Consider the following 24,482-nt stretch of genomic DNA (forward strand, 5'->3'; position numbering starts at 1 on the left):
AACCTTTTTGTTTTCTAAATAAAAAGTCCTAAAATGCACAAAACTTAAAAAAAAAAAAAAAACATCACAATGTAAATAAGTTGTCACAGAATAAGAATATGTGAATAACTCAATTTTGACAAAAATGTCAGATAGAACCTTATAATCTCTCCGCTCGCACGCGGATTTCCTTTGCTCTCGCACAAAAACAGACGCGCACGCTCAGATTCACACTGGGTCCGTGCACCTTCGGATAATTCGTTTTTTGATTTAATATTGAAATCTGAAAAATGAAAAAAAAAACGCCACATTTTTTGTTTTTCATTTGTTCAAACAAAACGAAAAATCAAGAATTCGGCTTCATTTTTCGTTTTTACTTTCAGGGACAGAAAACGGATAAACTACTTGAATATTCGATCTCTACAAGTGGGCGGAGTGAAACGCCCCTCTCTGCTGATTGGTCAACCAAACATTACAACATAATAATAGTCATAAAAAACATAATAAATATGTTATGCTACTATGTATTCTTAACGTGTTTATTTCTACTACATTTGATCTCTTTCTCTTTAACAAACAGCCAGATTAAGGAATGGCTTGACACAAACCATACCGAGGCAGAGCCTAGACAGAGATTTATTTTGTGTAGGCTTAAATTCTGCAACCTACACCAGAAATATTAGTTTATCTCATAAATATTAATTTACTTCGTAACTGCACTCACAACTACCTAGTAGCCTACATCTTTGGCACGGCCGCCTGATTTATTATAGCTAACCACCCTGCTGAAAAAAACAATAGAACCCTGCCCAAAACACAATAGAAAATGTAATGGATTTAATGGTTATGATGGGAATTGTATTGGTGTTAATGGAAACTATAATGGTGTCTACTGGTATGTGATAGATTCTATTGGTGGGATGTTAAATCCTATTGGAAAAATGCCCAAAACACACTACAAAAAGGAATTTGTAATGGTTTTACTGGAAAAAGCTAATGGTTCATAATGGTATTTTAATGGAAACCACTGGAATTTCCATGATTGGAATTTTTTTAATGGGCTTCTATTGTTTTTTTTTTTAGTAGTGGCAAAACTGCGCAACGTATCGGAAGCCAAACAACCCAAAAGTTGGACGAAACAGTGCGATATTAAAGAGTTTGCGCCGCGCTGTCCTGTCATAGGCGCGGCTCAATGGACCGAGTGGCGCGACAGACTCTACAGTGCAGGGAGGACGTGTTTGCTAGCGCCACCGAACTGACAGCACAGCACGAACATAAGAAGTTTGTGTTTTTCCCTGCACGGTAACATAATGAAGATCAGTATTAAGTTATTACCTTTCTTTTGCTTAATATCTCTCATAGTGTTAGCTACTTTGAAGCACATATAGGCTATATTTAGTAGCCACATGTTCAAAGCAGAAACTTCCATTGTCCTCTTAGAATTAAAAATGTTTTATAGTTTCATTCATCAAGCCATATTTTAAGTAAATTTTACATTTAAGAATATTTGTGTAACTGTAGCATGATTAGGCTATACTGAGAAAAAGAAAGAGAGTAAAATTTACTGGGTTTTTTTTTGCCAGGACATTATCCATTAATATTACCTTACAAATTAACAATGCTTTTACTATAGTAAAAGTGCAGTAACCATGGATTGATTTTGACGGATTGATTGTCATTTGTTTAACCGCAGTTGAACTACAAACATGGTGGTAACACTTTACAATAAGGTACATTAGTTAACAACATTAGTAAACATGAACTAAGAATGAACAATACTTCTACAGCATTTATTAATCTTAGTTAACGTTAATTTCAGCATTTACTAATGCATTATTAAAATCACAAGTTGTGTTTGTTAACGTTAGTTAATGCACTGTGAACTAACATGAATAAACAATGAACAACTGTATTTTCATAAACTAACATTAACAAAGATTAATACATATTGTAATAAATGCATTGTTCATTGTTTGTTCATGTTAGTTAATACATTACATAATGTTAATAAATGACACCTTATTGTAAAGTGTTACCAACATGGTTAAATGATTCGTGTAATAAAATCATGGTTAATTTTCATGTGTAATCTGATAACCCTAAAATACAATGCAGTGCAAAATTCAAAATACATCATATTGAATTTGCATACACTGTCCCAAATTTTGAAAGAGTTTGTATTTAAATCAATTAATTAAATTTTATTTATTTATTTATTTAATATGGAGCGTAGAGAAAAGCCTGACAAACGTAGCCATTATATAAAATTGCACTGTTAAAGTTAAAGAACATTACCTTGGATGTTCCCTGATCTTTAGAGACAAAAAATAAAAAATACAAAAAATAAAAATCCCTGGACCACAAAAAGCAAGGGTATGTTTGCAGCAATAGCCAACATTGTATGGGTCAAAATTGTCAATTTTTTCTTTTATTCCAAAAATTATTAGGATATTACTGTAAGTAAAGATCATCCATGAATATATTTTGTAAATCCCCAGATATATCAAAACGTAATTTTTGATTAGTAATATATGCTAAGAACTTCATTTGGACAAAAGCGATTTTCTCAATATTTAGATTTTTTTTTTTTTTGCACCATCAGATTCCAGATTTTCAAATTTGTATCTCGGGCAAATATTGTCATAACAAAACATACATCAATTGAAAGCTTATTTATTCAGCTTTCAGATGATGTATAAATCTCAAAATAAAAAACAAAATTTAAAAAAGTACCCTTATGACTGGTTTTGTGGTCCAGGGTCACATACCTATCCTATTTAATAATAGTTCCAATTTTAAATGGTACATAATTGCAATTGTGTGCTATGTAGAACTTGACAACAACAAGAATAATAACTAGGTACAAAATAAAAATATATAAACTAGAAGCTGAGTGTGCTCCTCAAGAAAACTATGCTATTGTAAATTTATTAAAGTCTTATTATATACACTGTAAAAAATTGCTGTAAAATTTACAGTAACTTACTGGCAATTTTGGTTGCCAGTAAGACTGTAAATTTACAAGAGTACTGTAAATCAATAATTACAATTGTACTGTAAAAAATACAGCAAACTCTTGCATGCTGTAAAATTGCTATGATGGTGAGTAAACATTTGGTAAACTTATTTCATTTGATTCTACTAAAAAGGAACATTTCTTAATATAAAATTGCAAACACTTAATTTGTAATAGTAAAGTTACTAAAAACATGACTTCAACTCAAATCGTTACAGTTTATCATCAGCTATAGCACACATGCATGTGGTAAAGCACTTAACAAAGAGATCATCACTGTATCAACAACTCTACAGTTACTGTCTTTAAATAAAGCAGCAGAACATCAGTGTTTGTGGCTCATCATTGACTGAAGCACAGGCTCTACTCTCCACCACAATGGTGATCCACAAAACTAAATTAAACTAACAGATCTCTCTTGTGCAAAATAATACAGTTCAGTTAAATATTTACTCTCCTTATAGATAACACCTGCTGTTAACAAGCAGAATCACTGAATGAAAGAGAAACAACTACAACTGACTTCAGCCACAGCCTTAGATGAACTCAACTGAAATACAAGACATCATTAAATCTCTCAAGATCTGATTAAACAACTCCACAAACAGCATTACCAGCTTCACACGTTACAATTTGACTTTATTGCTGTCATATGTCTATAAAAATTATTTGAGAATTAACAGAAAGTTATTTGTTTTATTGAAAACGTTTAGTTTGACCTCACCATTGTGGCGGTCAGGGTTTGCTTTAGTTGGGCTCTTGACCATCAAATTTTAATCTTAGCTTTGTTCTGGCTGCTGTAACTGTGTTTGTAAAACACATTTGTTATAGCATGAAAAGCCAGGAAGATGTGTGATTACGTGCTTGTGATTGACTATTGATAATGGTGTAATCATTATCTAGTGGCTTGATTCACTGATCTCATTCAGAGGCTGATCTTTAAAGACATGGTGTGGATTTTTTTATTTGTTAGTTTGGTGTTATTTACAGCTGTTATATGACCCTGAATGAGATGACAAACTGCTACTGAAAAATTGTCTTATGCTCAAAACTTTTAATACTACGGCAGCAACTAGACACACACAGACATCAAGAATCAGCGTATGAATCTCAACAACGGTGACAATCAAAAGCTTAATGCTGCAATTCATGCTGGGTACCAGCACAGTACAAAACTCACCCATGAATCCCAGCATGCATTGCGGCATGAATAAATTATGCCACTGAATTGTCCACTTATTGTCTTTAATTTTTACTATGTGCTTATATTTTTTATTTTTTTGTGTTGAGTTTTAGTAGCATGTTTTGTGATGTTCAGAGTTGATCTGTTTATTTATTTTGTTGATTGTCACCGTTGTTGAGATTCATACGCTGATTCTTGATGTCTGTGTGTGTGTAATTGTTGCTGTAGTACGAAAAGTTTTGTAAGACATTTTTAAAAAATTCATTAGCAGCTTGTCGTCTCATTCAGGGTCATATGGCGATTGTAAACACAACAACAAAATATAATATCCACACCATGTCTTTAAAGATCAGCCTCTGAATGAGATCAGTGAATCAGGCCACTTGATAATGATTATATCATTATCAATAATCAATCAAAAGCACAATTTTTTTCTGGGCTTTCTTGCTATAACAAATGTACTTTACAAACACAGTTACAGCAGCCAGAAAAAAGCTATGACTAAAATTTGATGGTCAAGAGCCCAACTAAAGCAAACCCTGACCGCCACAATGGTGAGGTCACACTAAACGTTTTCAATAAAACAACTAAACTTCTGTTAATTCTCAAATAATTTTTATAGACATATGACAGAAATAAAGTCAAATTGTAATGTGTGAAGCTGGTAATGCTGTTTGTGGAGTTGTTTAATCAGATCTTGAGAGATTTAATGATGTCTTGTATTTCAGTTGAGTTCATCTAAGGCTGTGACTGAAGTCAGTTGTAGTTCTTGTTTCTCTTTCATTCAGTGATTCTGCTTGTTAACAGCAAGTGTTATCTATAAGGAGAGTAAATATTTAACTGAACTGTATTATTTTGCACAAGAGAGATCTGTTAGTTTAATTTAGTTGTGTGGGTCACCATTGTAGTGGAGAGTAGAGCCTGTGCTTCAGTCAATGATGAGCCACAAACACTGAAGTTCTGCTGCTTTATTTAAAGACAGTAACTGTAGAGTTGCTGATACAGTGATGATCTCTTTGTTAAGTGCTTTACCACATGCATGTGTGCTATAGCTGATGATAAACTGCAACGATTTGAGTTAAAGTCATGTTTTTGCTAACTTTACTATTACAAATTAAGTGTTTGCAGTTTATATTAAGAAATGTTCCTTCTTAGTAGAATCAAATGAAATAAGTTTACCAAATGTTCACACAGTACTCTTGTAAATTTACAGTCTTACTGGCAACCAAAATTGCCAGTAAGTTACTGTAAATTTTACAGCAATTTTTTACAGTGTGCCAGTAAGTTACTGTAAATTTTACAGCAATTTTTTACAGTGTGCAGTTCTTCAAAGTAGCTAAAACAACTGTTACTGTCTTAATATGAAAGATAATACGCAAAGGGGAAATGTAATAACTTAATACTGATCTTCATTATGTTAACGTGCAGGGAAAAACACGAATTTCTTATGTTCGCGCCCATCAATTATGATAATTTGCATTTAGCCGCAAACATGAGGTGTGAGCACCGAGTTCACCTTCAAATCATGACGTCAAATTCACATTTCACTAAAACAGCACCATGGAGGAACAAATAGTCCCATGCCAGTGGGATAACAACATATGATTTCCTATAAAGTGCTCTGTGAATAAAACTCAAAATAGAAAAATAGCTAATAGATGTGCTGTGAAGGTAAATTACACAAAGTCATATCTTGTCATATCTGTCATATTATTTAGGTTCCTCCATTGTCCAAAACGCAGTGTATTGTCTAAAACAAAAGTTATGACTCTGTATACGTTCACATACATTGATACTGGTCTGCACTTCACTACAATACATTTTCCCCGCGCTGCAGTGCCACAGAAATTTTGATAGGTGGATAACTATAATAAAACAGGCGGTGTGCCAGAGGACTGAAAGGCTCTGCCTCGGTACGGTTTGTGTCAAGCCATTGGTTAATCTGGCTGTTTGATGAAGAGAAAGAGATCAAATGTAGTAGAAATAAAACATGTTAAGAATCTGTAGAAGCGGAGGACTATTATTATTATTTTTAAGGACTATTATTATGTTTTAATGTTTGGTTGACCAATCAGCAGAGAGGGGCGTTTCACTCCGCCCACTTGTAGAGATTGAATATTCAAGTAGTTTATCCGTTTTCTGTCCATGAAAATAAAAACGAAAAATGAAGCCGAATTCTTGATTTTTCGTTTTGTTTGAAAAAATTAAAAACGAAAAATGTGGCGTTTTTTTTTTTCATTTTTCAGATTTCAATATTAAATCAAAAAATTAATTATCCGAAGGTACACAGACCACACTGCTCTTGCCCAGTGAGAGTGCGCATTTAAAACGTGTCCCTCCTCTCACTGAAACTTACTCTGCTAAGTTACTCTGCTGCTGTGCGCACGTGAGACTGTTACTGAAAACTGTGCTTTATGCTGGACAGTATTTATTTATCGTGAGATGTTCAAATCGTGGTAATCGAATACGGTTTTAATGATAATTAAAAAATGAAATGGTAATACTAACCGTGGTGAATTTTATCATGATTTATCATCAAACCGATAATGGTTACATCCCTAAAATAGATCAGTGGACACAACTGTGAACTTAGCAAGTTTCCTAAATATTGTATCTGCACTGTAAAAAATGATATGATGAAAAAGTCATGACAACTTATGTTTTAAAGTTACTTTAACTCATAAAAATAATTTAAGCAATTTCAACTTTTTTTTGTAAGTTATGCTAGATTCAACTTGATTTTTTAAGTCAGTTTAATGTTATTGAAATTCAAGGAGACCAATTTAATTCAGTGAACTTAACATTTTAAGTTCTAACTTACTGGCACACTGTAAAAAAAAAAAAATGTTGAGCCAACTTAAAAGTTTGCTCGACTTATTTTTGTGCACTGTAAAACCCGACAAGTTAGGTTAACTCAAACTGTTTGAGTAAACTTATTGCCTTAAACCATTTAAGTTTTAAAACTAACAATTATGAGTGCTCTGAACTTATTTCAGTTGAGTTCACTAAAATAAGATATACATTGCAATTAAGTGATTAATTGAGTAATAATTGAGCATTAGTGATGAACACTTGCTGTTAACAAACATAATCACTGAAGAAAAAGAAACAAGAACAACTAACTTTAGTCACAGCCTTAGATGAAATCAACTGAAATAAAATACACTAAATCTCTCAAGACCTGATTAAACAACCCCACAAACAGCATCACCAGCTCCACTTATTAATAATCAGACTGACTTTATTTCTGTCAGACATCTACAGAAGATCTTATTGAGAATTAACTAAGGTTTAGATGTTGATTTATTGTTTCATTTGAAGTAACCATGTTAGAGATCAGTGTCTGCTTTAGTTGGGCTCTTGACCCTTGACTTCTGTTTTAGTATTTTTTTTTCCCTGGCTGTTGTAACCATGTGTTCCTCAAACATATTTGTTACAGCTCAAAAGCCCAGAGAAAATGATCAGTAGTTGGTTGTTATATGTTTATAATGACAATCATCTGTTAGCGAACTGATCTCATTGTGTGTCTATCTATCTCTGATTAAGTGGATGTTGTATTGATTATAGTAAAAGTGATTCTAAGAGCCAGTGGTTCCGTGATAGTCAGTTAATAGAAAGGACTTTCCAAACAGTTTGTCCACAAAAAGTTTTAATCTATGGCAGCAACTAGACTCACACAGACATCAAGAATCAGCTTGTGAACCTCAACAATGGTGACCATTATGAAACAAGAAAAAATAAAATTCATGCTGCAATGCATGCTGGGTACTAGCATAGTACAAAACTCATCCATGGATTCCAGCATGCATTGCTGCATGATTTTTTTTTAATATGGTCACCATTGTTGAGGTTCACAAGTGATTACTTTTTTTTTTTTAACTTGACATGATTAGTTGAAACAACTAATACTGAAAAGTCCAATCAACTTATAGAGAGTAGTTCAGCGCCAGTCGGGATTTTACAAAGTGAGTTGAAATGACTTGTATTTGTAATTTGTTTATACTTAAAAATTTAAGGCAGCTACAAAACTTACGTTTTTAAGTTGAAATAGGTGGAAATTTTTTACAGTGTGCAAACATATGATATTTTTATGCTTTTTAGTACAACCAAATATGACACCTTTAAATTTGCAAGTCAAGTCAGACTAGAATCAAGTCACGTAACTCGTGTCCCCCACCGCCACGCTGTATTGAGCACAATACATTTTTTTTGACGTTGGTGTGACTGACCTTCTCCTTTGGTGGAATGTCTCATCAAGATGTCTTTCTTGAGTTTGTTCACATTGGCCATGGCATAGGACGTCAACGCAACAGCATAAGGATTGTTCAGTTTTGGAAGTCGACCTTCCAAGAAGGAAACAGCCTTCGTGATACTTTCATGCAGATTCTATAAAATTGTGTGTATGATGTTAAAACCAAGAGGAAGAGTGTATAAAAGCAACTGTTCATTCTTAATGTTTTGGCAAACAAAATTATGGAAGAGGTGTACTTACACTAACTGATTCAGCACAGATATTTATGCCCTCTTGCATGGCAATCACGACAAAAGCTGTCAGAGAAGCATCGGCATCTTTGTCCTTTTCGCCACCCTGGAATATTATGAAAATGTGTTTTCATAATAAATCAGCAAATGTAGCCCTTTTGTAAGGTTATTAATCAGTGGACAACTGAATCCATAGAGGAACATTGTAAGATAGTGACAGTATGGGCATTACTAATGTGTCTTGCTTTGGTTCATATTTAAAAAGTGTATGTAACTATAATTACTACAGAAATGTAATTGAAGTTTCATAATAAATACTGTAGGGATGCACCGATACTGATATTGGTACACTCTAAAAAATGCTGGGATAAATATAACTCAGCATTTTTTTGAGTGTATTGGGCCCGATACTGAGCTCCAGTACTCATACTCTTTAAAATGCCCCAAACGCCGATACCACACAGCATGTGAGAAGTGCTGTGTTCAGACAAAGAAACACCTACTACAGAACAACAGACAGCAGAATGAGTTATTAGAGATTGAAGATGTCTACAAAGATGTCCAGTCCAGCTTGTCGAGCAAACAGCCATTTCTCACAGACATCACTGTTTGTAGTTTAGTCGGATATGTCAAAAACAAGTGAGTAAACCAATGCACAAGTTACTTAACGGTAAGGAGAGAGAGAGAGAGAGAGAGAGAGAGAGAGAGAGAGAGAGAGAGAGAGAGAGAGAGAGTTTTTTTGCTTATTTACTTGTTTATTTTTAAATGTAACATTTGTAAAATAGATCCACTCACTGTATTTCTCTATATTCTCTATATTATCTTTTTAATTGACTAATCTATATATTTATATGATTGTGTCATGAACTCAAACATTATTCTGGTAATTACAATAATACTCAATGTCATCGTTTAAAATCACATGTTACAATATTCAAGGGATGTTCTCTTCAGCTTTTGGGGAGAAAATTACTAACTCTGATTTTGTTAATATTGTATATAGTTCAGATATAATTATATTACTTGAGACGTGGAGTCGTTTAGACTCCAAATCCTACACCCCTCCAAACTACAGAGAGCTGCGTATCCCCTCAATCAAACAGCCTAATGTTAAAAACAGAAGAGATTCAGGAGGAATCATAGTTTGGTTCAAAGACCATCTGTGGCAGTATATTCAGCCTGTGAAAAAAGGAAAAACACATATTTGGATAAAACTTAAAAAAGAGATTTTGTGTTTAGATGAGGACCTGTACCTATGTTCCACATATATCCCCCCACGTGAGTCGCCTTATTATAATGAAGACACCTTCTCAACTCTACAGTCAGAGATCATATACTTTCAGTCTCTAGGCCCAGTTCTGTTAATGGGGGATCTGAACGCTAGAACAGGGAGAGAAGCGGACTACATTAGTTCAGATGGAGATAAATATATTAACAGTTCACATATGTACCAACAAAAACGTTTTACTAAAGCACGACAGAATTATGACAACACAGTAAACAGACATGGAAAACAGGTCCTGCAGCTCTGCAAAAGCCTGGGTCTATACATAGTTAACGGCAGAATAAAGGGTGATTCTCTGGGTCGACTCACCTACTGCTCCTGTCTGGGCAGCAGCACAGTAGATTACGCCATTACGGATCTAGACCAAAGTAAAATCAACTATTTCACAGTGATGCCACAGCTACCGTTATCAGACGAGTCACATAGTCCTCAGTCTGAACACGTCAGTGAATCTTCTGCCATCTTCAGAGCAGAAGGTCAAACTGTACCCCCTGCCCTCCAAATTTATATGGAGTAAAGACAGTCCTGCCCAGTACGAAGCCGAGCTCCACAGCACTCACGTGGAGAACATGATAGACTCATTTCTACTGACTTCATTTGGTGAAGAGAAGAAAATGATCAATTTAGCAACAAAACAATTAACTTCAATTTTCTCTACAGTAGTCAGAAAAGCCCTGAGAAAAAGAAAACATTACAGATGTAAAAAGGAAATCGCTAAAGCTGGTTGGTTTGATAAAGAATGCCAAAAACTAAGAAAAGAATTACGATCATTATCAAATAAAAAACACAGAGACCCTGCAAACCAACAAACACGAGCCACATATCAACAAACCCTTAAGATATACAAGTCACTGCTAATACAGAAAAAAGCTGATCACATGAAGATAAAGCTCAACAAGATCGAGGAGGCAGTCGATCAAAATTCTTTTTGGGAATTATGGAATAATTTAGATAAATCCAGAGAAGCTAAACACATTCCCATCCACGACCCAAACATCTGGACTGAACATTTCGGAAAACTCTTTTCACAAAATGAACCAACCATTACCCAAAAACATCTGACCTCTGAACTACACGACCTAGAATTCACCATTAAAGAGCAGCTAAACCATCTAGACAAACCCATAGCATTAAATGAACTAATAGACAAAATGAAATCCCTAAAAAATAAAAACTCCTGTGGCTTGGATGGAATATCTAACGAGATGCTGAAACACAGCAGCTCCAAATTGGAAGATGCTATTCTGAAATTATTCAATCTCGCACTAAAATCAGGACACTTTCCCAAAATCTGGAAAGAAAATCTAATAACTCCAATATTTAAACAAGGTGAGAAGTATGACCCAAACAATTATAGAGGCATCACAGTCAGCAGCAACCTCGGAAAACTATTCTGCTCGATTATTAATGACAGATTAGTTCAGTTCATTCAAGAACACAAAATTATAAACAACTGTCAAATTGGATTTATGCCTAAACAAAGAACATCAGATCACATTTACACACTCCACACACTCATACAAAAATACGTTCAGCAGACAAAACAAGGAAAAATATTTGGTTGCTTCATTGATTTCCAAAAAGCCTTCGATTCGGTATGGCACGATGGACTTTTCCTAAAACTTATCCAGAGTGGAATAGGAGGAAGGACATATGACATCATAAAGGACATATACAACGGGAACAAATGCTATGTCAAAATCAACGACAAACGAACTGATAATTTCAGTCAGACAAAAGGAGTCCGTCAAGGCTGCAGCCTCAGCCCGACTCTATTTAATATCTATATTAATGAACTGGCATCAGCACTTGATAAGTCCTCTGGTCCTGGTCTGACCCTCGAGGGCAGAGAAATCAAATGCCTCCTGTATGCAGACGATCTTCTGCTCTTGTCTCCTCATGAAGAGGGGCTGCACCAAAGCCTCTCCATTCTGGAAAAGTACAGTAACGATTGGGCCTTACCGATAAACATGGAGAAGTCAAAATCACGATCTTTCAGAAAAGCCTCGTCTTGCTGACAAAAATATGAGTTCACAATCGGTGGAACAATTCTTAATCATGTCACCTGTTATAATTATTTGGGTCTGACGATCTCAGCCTCTGGACAGCTCAATACTGCAATCAAAGATCTGACGGATAAGGCACGCAGGGCTTTTACAGTATAAGACGACCCCTGTTCAGATTCAACCCACCCATTAAACTGTGGCTGAAAATCTTCGATAGCATCATCAAACCCATTCTTCTCTATGGCTGTGAAATCTGGGGCCCCAAATTTAAATTAAACTATGAATCATGGGACAAAAACCCTGTTGAAATTTTCCACCTTGAATTCTGCAAAAGCATCCTGGGAATTCACAGAAACGCCCCGAATCTCGGCTGCAGGGCAGAACTGGGCAGATTCCCTCTGCTCTCTGAGATCCAGAAGAGAGCAGCGAAGTTCTGGATCCATCTTTCAGACGCGCCGACAGATAGCTACCACCACAGTGCTTTCACTTATCGGCAGAAACACCCAGAGACTGACCCCTTTCACTATTTAGTGGAAAAACATCAACTCAATTCCACAATTCAGTTAAAGAATTCAAAAATTAAAGAAACAGAAAAAGTAACCCAGGAAGAATACATTCATGATTGGCAGCGAAAAGTAACTCAAGTAAAGAAATTAACTTACTTCCACAGAATAAAATCTGATTATAAATTAGCGCCATACCTGAGCAGTATTGAAGAGTATGGTCAGAGAAAGCTGCTGACGAAGTATCGTCTGAGTGACCACAGTCTGTGTGTGGAGACGGGCCGACACAAGCAGAGCTGGAGAGCCAGAGAGCTGCGACTGTGTTCTCACTGCACTGAGGGACTCGTAGAGGACGAGCTGCACTTCCTCACGGAGTGCAGCAAATATAAACGCATCAGAGATGCCTATTTCAAACAAATAGCTCTAGTTTCACCTGAATTTAACCATAAAAGTAACTTAGACAAACTCTGTTATATTCTGGGAGAAAAGGAAAAGTGTATCCACCTGGCAGCGCAGTATGTGTCCTCCTGCCATCAAATGAGGGACAAAGGCTGATCCCTCCTTTCCATTTATAACTGCTCTCTGTATTCATTTAATCATTTATTTATTTTTTAATTATTATTTTTATTTTTTTTACCTACATGTATAATATGGACATATGTGTTTCCTCATGATTTTATTTATCTGTATAATATATGTATTGCTTTGGCAACATTGTGATGCTACACAGTCATGCCAATAAAGCTAATTTGAATTGAATTGAATTGAATTGAATTGAATTGAATTGAATTGAATTGAATTGAGAGAGAGAGAGAGAGAGAGAGAGATCTACAAAAATGTAATTGTGTTAAACACATTGTGTCCATAGAGCACACTGTATAGTTGTTTGTGCTACTACATGTGCACATAGGCTAATTAAGTTTATTCTCTAAAACATCTGAGTGCTTTGTTATGCATTTGAGACCGTGTGTCTTATGTTAAATTAGGATAACTGTTACATGTGCAACTATGTTAAATTTGTTAGTCTCCTGTGTAGGTCACTTGGCTATTTCCCATATAGCCACAGTCTCTATGTACAGGAGCAGGGTTGCCACGCGGTTACAATGTGATTCACAATTGCATTATCCTTTCTAAATTGGCTTCTAATTGTTTCATTATGTAATTGGCATGATACAACTTTACCTGACTAATAATAAAGTGTTATATTTTATTTATTCTGAACTGTCCTGAAATCATTATGACTATTAGACAGTGAGGAGGCTTTTGTTACCGCAAATTTACAGCCAGGATAGATCAAACTGAAGGCTCATGAATGAACGGAGCAGTAGGCACGGTGTGTCTATCACTGGTGCTAGCAAGTTGTATGGGAAAAGACTAAGTAAACTACACTTTTTATCATAAGCAAGCAGTTGGCAGCAGATAATTAGGTATTAGTCTACCTACATCCTCTGACTAACATCAAACTGTCGAGTTCAGAAAAATTCAGAAACGCAAGTAAAAGACCGAACATGCATTAAACCTTCGACCAGGCCGCTGGGTTCCGTTGTTTGGACTAGCGGGTGGATCCTTACACTTTTGTTTATCTTCATTTAGACAGAATCTTGGAATTGCGAGCACACAATGCATGTTCTGAATATCTTATCATTGAATGTGAATGGCCTAAATTCTCCTATTAAAGGGGTGGTTTACTGTTTTTTTTTCTAGGCTTGATTGTGTTTATGGCGTGCAGTCTAACATGTGTTCATGCTTAATTTTTTTATAAACGCATTTTTCATATAATTTACCTTTATTCCACACCGCTCTGTCCCTTCTCTGACAAACACCTCGATTACTTCCTGTTTTTATGAAGCCCATCCCTCAGTAATACGTGATGGGCTCTGATTGGTTAGCTGGCTCAGTGTGTTGTGATTCACTAAACCGCAGAGCGTGCGTCTAAATGTCCCGCCCCTCAGCTCAGCTGTATGTGCTCCGGTTGTATTGCAAACGATTTATAACAATATAGAAACGTCTATATTGCTTATCAATTTGAGCCCATTTGAGACGCAGAGGATATTAGTGAAGAGGATCGCGCAGAACCTGTGCAAGCACGGCTCTTAATGGTATGTTTGTCATCTCATAAGTTTAGATAAGCTGTTAATATACGGTTTTATTCTGATTAAAGCTTTAATACAGTACGGCAACCGCACACGCGTCCATGTATAACGCTTCTCATTGCTAAGTGAAAATAATTGGAACAGTTTGTTGGAGCTGATCTGACGATCTGAATGAGAGAGAGAGAGAGAGATATGTAGAGCAGGGCGACGCGAGGAACAGTATTAAGAACCGCTGTTTTAGAACATTAATTTTGAAACTTGTGAATCCATTAGAATCTTTAGAAGAGAGAATCGCGATTCATATATGAATAGATTTTTACGTGCACCCCTAGTTTTCTCTTCCTCTTCTCTAAAGCAGCACAGCATGGCCTCGCCCCCTTCTTACATGTTCCCGAGGGCAGGGTTTATCTGGGTCAGTGACGTATCAGACCCGGGAAGTAGTTCGTTGTAGTCCCTTACCAGCCGTTTTTGTAGGCATTAAACTTCCAGAATTTTAAAAGACGATATCTCTGTTTGCATTGAACTTTCAGCGCTGCAACTTTGCAGATGTTGTTTATGCTCAAACAGCAACATTACACACTAACTAACGTTAAAAAAGTGAAATTGCAATAAACCACCCCTTTAAGCGATATTAGAATATTTGCACCGTAAATCGATTTCCTGTGCCCTGATACAAGAGTATCATTTAAAACAATGCGATGTGGCACATTTTCAAAACAAGACTTACAAATTGGCAGCCTTCTCTTGTGCTCCTAATAAAACTAAGGGGGTGCTTATTTTAGTAGATAGGAAGTTACATTTAAGTATTGAACATACCGGGAATGATGATGAAGGTAGATTTGTTTTTATACGCTGTAAAATACATAATGACAGGTTAGCACTGTTCTCCATTCACTGCCCGAATAAGGCAGACAGTGCATTTTTCACAAATATTTCCAATATATTACTTGAGCAGATTGATTGTACTTTAGTAATGGGTGGTGGATTTTAACGCTGTTTTAAATCCTGCACTGGATAAATCTCACCCTGATACTACAGCTAACCCATCCTCTAAGTTATTGAATAAATTTATCACTGAACTTAATGTAATCGATCTTTGGAGAATCCAGAATACTACATCTAAAGACTTCATTTTTTTTTTTCTAAAAAGGGTGGAACTTCTGATGGGAAGACCTTTCAAATTTTGTAACAACACACCCTTATGGCACAACTTTATTATTTTTTTTATTTTGAAATTGGCCATTTGTACAGCCCTCTTGGTCTACATTGGGCAGAAATACATGCGGTGACTTATATAATAACCAGGGACTCTGCTCACTTCAAGAACTAAGAACTAAGTTTTGTTTACCAGCATCATCATATTTTGTCTTTTTTCAGTTACGTTCTGCTCTCAAGGCCTATGGAGATCCCTGGGCATCCCCTATTTCCTCTCACTCTATATGGGATTGGATCGCACCACCCTCTGGTCGGCCATCTGCAGGCCCGGAGTGGCCATCGGGAGAACCGGGAGAATTCCCGGTGGGCCGCTCTGCCCAGCTCATAAATTGGGCCGGCAGACTCGACTGCTTTTTAAAAAAAATTGTTTTAATTTTTTTACATACACAGAATAACCTCTATGTGCGCACGCTCTCTCTCTCTCTCTTCCTCTACACAAGCGCGTGTCCCAGGTCGTTGCCATGGAGACAAACCGAAACCATTAATGCTACGGTGTGAGTTAGCGAGAGTGACCCAGTCAACAATTTGATCTCACAGTGATGTCACCATGAGCTCACAGGATACTCGTGATGAGGTCACAATGTGAGGTAACAGTGAGCTAAAAGTGTAACCTCACAGCGCCCTCACTGTGAGCTCATACTAATGTGAGGTCAAAGTGCACTCAATGCACAGAGACTAGGTACCCAACATGCATTGCAGCATGAAGCTTTTGATTGTCACCATTGTTGAGATTCATACACTGATTCTTGATGTCTCTCTTTGTGTTTAAATGACACAGTATTATAATGTTATAAAGTCAAGGTTCAATAGCCCAACTAAAGCAAACACTACTCACATTGATGGTAACGTCAAACAAAACAATAAAAAATCATCATCTAAATCTGTTAATTCTCAATAAGCACTTTTGTAGATGCCTGACAGAAATAAGAACCCCGCTCATCTTTTTGAGTTCACAATGAGCTCATATATTACTCACACTGTGAGTATCACCGTATGAGAATGGTGTGATGTCACTGTGATCATCGCGTGAGCTCACGTGTTGACTGGGGAGCTAATCGCGGGAAGAATAAAATGGATAGTAAAAAAAAAAAACCCAGGTTAAAAAAAAGAAAGGCATTGGAGGATGAGGTGGCCAAATGTGCCAAACTGACAAATATTTTTTCAAGAAGACAAACGAGCACACGTGAACTGGCGACTCAAGGTACAGTGACTAGCAACAGTTATGCATTTGGCAAACGTTTTTATCCAAACTGACTTACATTGAAGGAATTTTTTTATTCAGTTTAGGTTTTTTTTTCTATTGATTGTCTGTTTCAATTAAATGTAAGTGATTTTAGCCTGTTCTTTTCTTTCTTTCTTTCTTTCTTTCGATATGCTTAACGTTACTGATTTTCCATTTAGTTATAGAGTCTGGGAATGTGTCCTCACAGCGGCAATGCATTCTGGGAATTTAGGTCATGGGAGCTACAGCAGAGACTGAGTGGTAGTGAATGTAGACATTTTATATAATTTAATGTTTATATTATTCTACTTAAGATCGCATTGCAGTGGTTAAGGCTTACTGTATCATCAATTGCCATATCCCTTTGCACGGCCGGTGTGAAAAACGTGCTTTCTCCACGTTATAATGCCGAAAAAGCAGAGGTTTTACATGCAGACATTGATAATAAGGGCTATGGCAATTGGTCATTCCAACGCGATCTTGAATCATAAACATTAAATATGTCTACATTCACTACGGAACTCGGATGAAAATTAAACTGAAACTCGGTATGGTAAACATCTAAAATAAAATGTGGCTTTATAATTCATCTCTGTAGATTTAATATATTATAGATACAGTGATTTGCATTAAACTGTAAGCCCTCACACCACAAATAGAAGGAAATCATATATGGAAATGTTATTTGCAGCAGCTCGTTAATACCCTGCCAATTTTGTACGGATTAATTTTTGTTTATTCATTTATTTGATCGCTCACATCGTTGTTCGGCATCGCTAGTAGGAATCTTCAAGTTTGGTTTGCTTAAGTCAATGTATTTATTTGCATAGCATCCACAATACACATCGTTTCAAAGGAGCTTCAAATTCTGTTACCTCTATAATGGCTTAACTCTTAACACAGCTGTTTTACTGGGCAATATGACGATATAACAATGATCCACTGTTTGAGATCTAGCTATAGTGTATTCTCCCCTTACAAAATTAGCCATGGTTTTGCTACTCTAACCATATTATTTAAGGTTGTGGTTATACGAATGGTAATACATACACCAAAAACATGGTCGCTACACGTTTACTATAGTAAAACCATGGTTAACTGTCGTAAGTGTTTTAGCAATTAGCCTATATCAGTACCACTGTAGTGAAGGAGACTGATTAGTAATGAATATTTGCAGCCTCTCATACAAACAAAAGAGCGATTATTTTTATTTAAAGAGATTTTCATATTAGTCCGTTTTATTCTAAGCCTATGTAAGATGTTTTTCAAAAAATATTAATGTAAAACGGTTGGCTTTTTCTGTGGTGATTTGCATTTGTTTACGCTGTGTGCTCCTGAGCGTGACCTAAAACATGGCGGAATCCGACGCGGCGTGACGTAGGTTCCCATGATGACTGCTTGGCAGCTTTCAATTTTGAATTGAACTTTTTTTATATATATAATGTTATAGTTGTATGTTTTGTAGCAGAAATGTTTCATATAATTTATTTCATTATTTTATTTATTACATTGACGTGGATATATAAAAAAAAAACAATAGTGCAAAAAGTATATTTCTTGCACTACTTTATTTTCGTTTGAATGCAATCCATTTTTTCATAATGTAACAGTTGGACTACTTGTTGCAGAAATCTCAGTATGTGATTTGTTATTGATATTTATGGCCATATTTACATTATTCATATTTTTTATTGAAACATGTCAAAAATAAATATAACAGAATAAGAACAGATCTGTCACTTCATTTATCCAGATTCCACCACGGTGGGAGGGGGTTGGATGGGGATAGGTGGTGGGCTGGTCTTGAGCATTACACTCCCGGGCTGAAAATAGATCCCACTCCGGCCCTGGCCATCTGTTTCTTTAATATATAGTAAGCTTAATGATCACACTGCAAAATCTCTTCCTATTAAATCTATCTGGAATCGTGAATTAACAGATCTTGATTTATCAGTCGACTGGGAGAGGGTGTGGTCTAATCTAATCTTAATTTCTAAAAACTTGGCTCATCGTCTTGTCCATTTTGGGGTCGTCCATTGAGCGCGCATATTTCCTTACAAGAGGTTTAGGGTGAGGCTGCAGTTGACTTAAGGTTGTCATGTCTGTGGCGCTGTGTCAGCAGGTACTTTTCTCCACATGTTTTGGGAATGTTCAATTGTTGTCAGTCTATGGACTCCTGTGAACTCTGTTTTGTCCTTTTTACTACAAATTAAATCTGTTGATGGTGTGTCTGTTGGTTCCCCCTCCCCGTTGTTTGTTTGTGTGGATGTTGTTTTGTTGATTTTAAAAAAAATAACAAAAATAAATCTGTTAGCTGGGCGTGCACTCATGAGCTCATCATGTGAGAGCACTGTGATATCACTGTGATAGTGTTGAGAAACAGGAAGTAGAATGTCCCCCAGCGACTGATATTTGAACTGCCTCCTCTCAACCTGCTCAACATTTTGAATTCACAATGAGTTCATATATTACTCACACTGTGAGGATCACCGTATGAGAATGGTGTGATGTCACTGTGATCATCACATGATCTCACGTGTTGACTGGATACTCTTTTGGATTCTGTACCCAAAATTTTACAAATGCAATGAAAATACCAGTGTCAGTACTCAGTATCGGCAAGTACCAAAAATAAAAGTATTGGTATTGATCGAGTACTGGAAAAAGTGGTATCGGTGCATCTCTAATAACAAATAATAATATTATTATTATATTTGGGGATGGAAGCAACCAGAGGTTCAGAAATCCAGGGGTCAGAAAGTAAAAGTCCTGCTAAATATTTATGAATTTATAAATGCAGTCAGTCTCAGCCACATTCAATTTACCACCATCTCGCTTTGATGTACAGCTGAATCCTCTTTAAAGGATCCATCTGGCAGTTGCTTGTGGAGAACCAGCCACTTGAGAGCGCTGCAGAGCACATTATCCTCTATAGGAATTAAGTTATTTGCCATTGCAAAGACTTTGGCCACATATGCTGTCAACCTTTCATAGACAGAAACAAATGCAAATTAGCAACAAGTAATAACTTTCTACTAATAATAAAAAAAAAAAAAAAAAAAAAGTCAAATAATAACATATGACAGGAGAAAGTGGGCATGAAAATACGTTTTAAAAATGCATAGAAAAGAAAACATTTCACCATGTGCTGCTCGGCGTTGATTTCAAGATAGCATACGATCCATCGTCTTTCCGGTAGCTCAGCTGTCCTTGATAACCTTAATAAAGAAATAATCTTCAACTTTTGACACAATTTGAAGTGTAAAAGTTACCGGCTCCAGACCTAGGGGGAATCTGTGGCGGCAAAAGCCAAATCACACACCAAGCTGTGAGTGATAAGGAGACGGATACGTTATTGCCTTGCTCAAGTGCAGTTTTAATATGATCCGGAACTCGAGCTGTCGGTCTCCTAGATAACCCACTACAGCGCCACACTACCCTCTACAGGTGTGGTGGTGAAATACATGCAATATTTTGTTAACTCTTAGAACAATTCTGATAAAAACAAAATAGTAATAAAAAAAAAAGTGGTGGGGTAACCTTTTTTTCATTTCTTTATTTTTTAACCCATACAGCAGAATTATTTCCTCTGCCCATCACAGAAACATTAAATTTAAATATCAATTTGAAGGCTTGAGAGCGTCATTGAGAGTGCTTATTGATTTTATTTTAGATTCTTTATATCTGTTGTGTCCTGCTGACCTTTGTCGATATGGTTGATGGCTTCATTACGGCGCTCCATGCCAACAGTCTCCCACTGATTTGTGTTGTCCAGATAATGAGTGGCAATGACAGGTAGAGTCATACTGATCATGTTCTGCTCTCCACATACATAGGGCTGGAAAATAAGGCGACCCATGAAGCTTCCATTGATGGCCTGTGCGACTGTCTGACTGATCTCTTCACCTGGAGGATTAAAAGAGGAATGCTTGCCACACTCACATTTAAATAATGTATTTCAAGTCAGTGACAAAATCTGACATGAACTGTCTCATAAATATTGTTTCTTATGCTCAAATAGCATTTAAAAAAAACTATTTCAGACTGGTCCAGCATGTGCAGTCCTATGCGTGTGTCTCAGAACACTGTTTCTGTGGCAACTGCGCTGCACTACTGCATTCAGTTTACCAATTAGTGATTGGCTCTTTTATTGATAGGGCAGGACTTTTTCCACCCTTTTGCGCATTACACTTTCTCCTGTTCATGGTAATGTGGTATCTATGTAGTCTTTGATCTGATGCTGCACTTCACATACAGTAGATCAATGGATTGGTCAGCTCTGATGCCCATCAAATTAAATACCATAATTGTTTTGAAAGGACCCTATGATTTTTTTTTTCTTCTTTACTTTGTTGTTGTTGTTATTTTTGTTTTTGACCTTGTGACTTGAGCTGTTTTTATAGGGTGATATAACCATTATTAGCTTGCCTGACTATGTTCAAAAAGACTTGTTTTTTCTTTCTTTTATATGAACAAGTTTTGTATAATCAACTCTGTAAAACTACAACATGCAAGCAAAATGTTTATTTTACAGATAGTGATGCGCGGATGAGCTAAAACGTCACCCAAATCCGCAGCTTCAAATAAATTATCCCACCGCCCATATTTCTGTCTGATTTAGATAACCACACCCGATCCGCACCCGATCGTCACATTCAGGGTTCAAAAACCTGGAAAAGTCATGGAATTTTAAAACAGCAATTTCCAGGCCTGTAAAGTTTTGGAAAAGTAAATAAACCCAGAAAGTTTTGGAAAAGTCATGTTTTACAATTCTATGTACAGTAGAATTATGCTTAATCAGGTCCTGAATTTTGGTGTGGGATTGTGCATATATTCCCGCAGTTTTCGACTTTAAAATGAGGGAAATTCCTGCAAAACATTTATTCAATATAGCGTGTACACAGTAAAACCCCCAGTGTTAAATCAACACTCCCGGTGTATATATAATCCACACTCAGAGTGTTAAAAAAGTAACACTGAGTCAGTGTTAACATTAATGAGATGATTAGTTTAGTAATTGAGTGATGATTGAGCAGTAATGAAGAACACCTGCTGAAACTGAATCACTGAAAGAAAGGAAACAAGAACAGAAAAAAGAGACGAGACGAGCAGAAATACAAGAACTGAGTTCAGCCACAGCCTTAGATGAAATCAACACAAGATAAAAGAAGACATTAAATCTCTCAAGATCTCAGCAGAGGATGATTAAACAACTCCATAAACAGTATCACCTGCTTCACACGTTACTAACCAGACTGACTTTAGATGTTGATGTTTTAGTTTCATTTGAATTACCATTATCGAGGTCAGCATTTGCTTTAATTGGGCTCTTGACCCTTGACTTAAAACATTGTAGTTTCTTTGGCTGCCATAGCTGTGTGTTTGTTTAGACATGTTAGTTATGGCAAAAAAGCCAAGAGAAAATGAGATTAGGGCTGCTTATGTTTCAATAAAGATGTAATCAGCATATAGTGGCTTGAGTAACTGATGCAATTTGGAGTATAGCTACTGGTAGATTTGTTAGTTCATTTAGTTATTTTAGTTTATGATATAGTTTAACGTCTGACAATTTTAATCTGAAAGACTTTTTAAACTTATTCTGCACTGAAAGTTTACTTTTTTTTAATCAAACAGACTTCAAGAATCAGTATATGAATCTCAACAATGGTGACAATCAACATAAAGCTCCATGTTGCAGTGCATTCTGGGAGCACCAATCAAAACTCATCCATGGCTCCCAGCATGCAATGCGACATGAATAAATTATGCAGCTGTTTTAGTATTTTCTTTTATTCTTACCATTTCCTTTTGTTTTGCTATTTTGTGATTTTTAGTAGCGTGTTTTGTATTGTTCACAGATGATCTTTTTATCTGAATTTGTTGATTGTCACCATTGTTGAGATTCATACGCTGATTCTTGATGTCTGTATGATAATGCTGTTTTAAGCTTCTAGTGCCGATTTACTTTTGAAAGTCTTTCAGATTAATTTTGAAGCTGAAGAATCGAGCTATTTATTTTATGTGAACAAAACCAAAAGTTTTAAACAATCAACGACTATGCTATGAAATCCATTATGAAAGTCACTAAATGTTGGTGATTTCTTTATAGAAGTCTAACCATCAACACCCCCTTGCCATAACTAACATATCTAAACAAACACACAGCTATGACAGCCAAATGAATTGTGAATTCTTAAGTCAAGGGTCAAGAGCCCAGAGCCCAACTAAAGCAAACACTGACCTTGATAATGGTAATTCAAATGAAACTAAAACATCAACATATAAAGTCAATCTGGTTAGTAACGTGTGAAGCTGGTTATACTGTTTGTGGAGTTGTTTAATCATCCTCTGCTGAGATCTTGAGAGATTTAATGTCTTCTTTTATCTTTTGTTGATTTAATCGAAGGCTGTGGCTGAAGTCAGTTGTAGTTCTTGTATTTCTGCTCGCCTCGTCTTTTTTTTCTGTTCTTGTTTCCTTTCTTTCAGTGATTCAGTTTGTTAACAGCAGGTGTTCTTCATTAATGTTCAATCATCACTCAATTACTAAACTAATTATCTCACTAACTTTAACACTGCTTCAGTGTTACTTTTTTAACACTCTGAGTGTGGATTATATATACACTGGGAGTGTTGATTTAACACTGGAGGTTTTACTGTGTAGGTTAGATGAGTAAATAAATTCACACAACCAGTTATTTGAAAGAGTAAGTGATTTAGCTGTACTGCGTCTTCTCTCTTTGTCAGCTCTCGGTACAATTGACAGAATTGTCAATTGCCTAATCGGTCATTGTTGCATCGTCACAGAAATGTATTATTTGCACGTCTTTTTAAGTCTTTCGGTACTCGTGCGCTCCAGTCACATCCAAAGCGCGCACTGCGAACAAACAAACAAAGCTTGTTGCGCTTAAGTGGCCAAATACACACAAAATAACGTCAAAATGGTCGTCCTGGCGAGTATCCTCATAAGCATTGTCGGTTTTGTCTTAAGTTGCGAAAGAAAACGCATATGTATAAGTATTGGATCCGTGAAACAGGTCTTGTGACAGCAGTCTAATAAAGCTGTGCCGACTGTCATTAATGTCAATTAAACAACAAAAGACAGAAGAAATCCCTAACTGCTCTTGACTAAATAATGTTTTGAATAACTTTAATATGTGAATTACAGTTTATTCAACTTCTGTATCCTATTTAAAACACTTTCATATTTTAGAAAATGTAGTTAATATTCGCATGATTAATGACTTATCTCATCCACCCACAAATAATCAAAATGCAATATTGTATTACCCAAACCACAGATTATCCGCAGCACCCGCGGATGCAACCACCATCCGCACATCACTAAAATACAGTAAGTAAATTTTAAATCTATGTATTACATATACAGATTTGAAGTTCTGGATTATTTAGACACACACAGACATCACTAACCAGCATATGAATCTCAACAATGGTGACAATCAACAAAATGCTTCATGCTGCAATGCATGCTGGGTAA

The 24,482-nt window shown here is 36.1% G+C and overlaps 1 protein-coding gene across 1 annotated transcript in view; it reads right to left on the minus strand.

Moving 5' to 3' along the window:
* The window catches only part of LOC131526119 (complement C3-like), a 204,714-nt gene that overhangs the window by 66,807 nt on the left and 113,425 nt on the right, over positions 1 to 24,482 (minus strand). The window contains exons 24-28 of the mRNA XM_058754266.1: positions 20,687 to 20,890; positions 20,127 to 20,202; positions 19,810 to 19,969; positions 8,671 to 8,766; positions 8,408 to 8,564 (exon numbers count right to left, since the gene is read on the minus strand). Of these exons, the coding sequence (XP_058610249.1) occupies positions 8,408 to 8,564; positions 8,671 to 8,766; positions 19,810 to 19,969; positions 20,127 to 20,202; positions 20,687 to 20,890 (693 nt within the window). The remainder of the gene's footprint in view (positions 1 to 8,407; positions 8,565 to 8,670; positions 8,767 to 19,809; positions 19,970 to 20,126; positions 20,203 to 20,686; positions 20,891 to 24,482) is intronic.

Source organism: Onychostoma macrolepis, chromosome 01 (genome assembly GCF_012432095.1).
Source record: "Onychostoma macrolepis isolate SWU-2019 chromosome 01, ASM1243209v1, whole genome shotgun sequence".
Taxonomy (NCBI): Eukaryota; Metazoa; Chordata; class Actinopteri; order Cypriniformes; family Cyprinidae; genus Onychostoma; species Onychostoma macrolepis.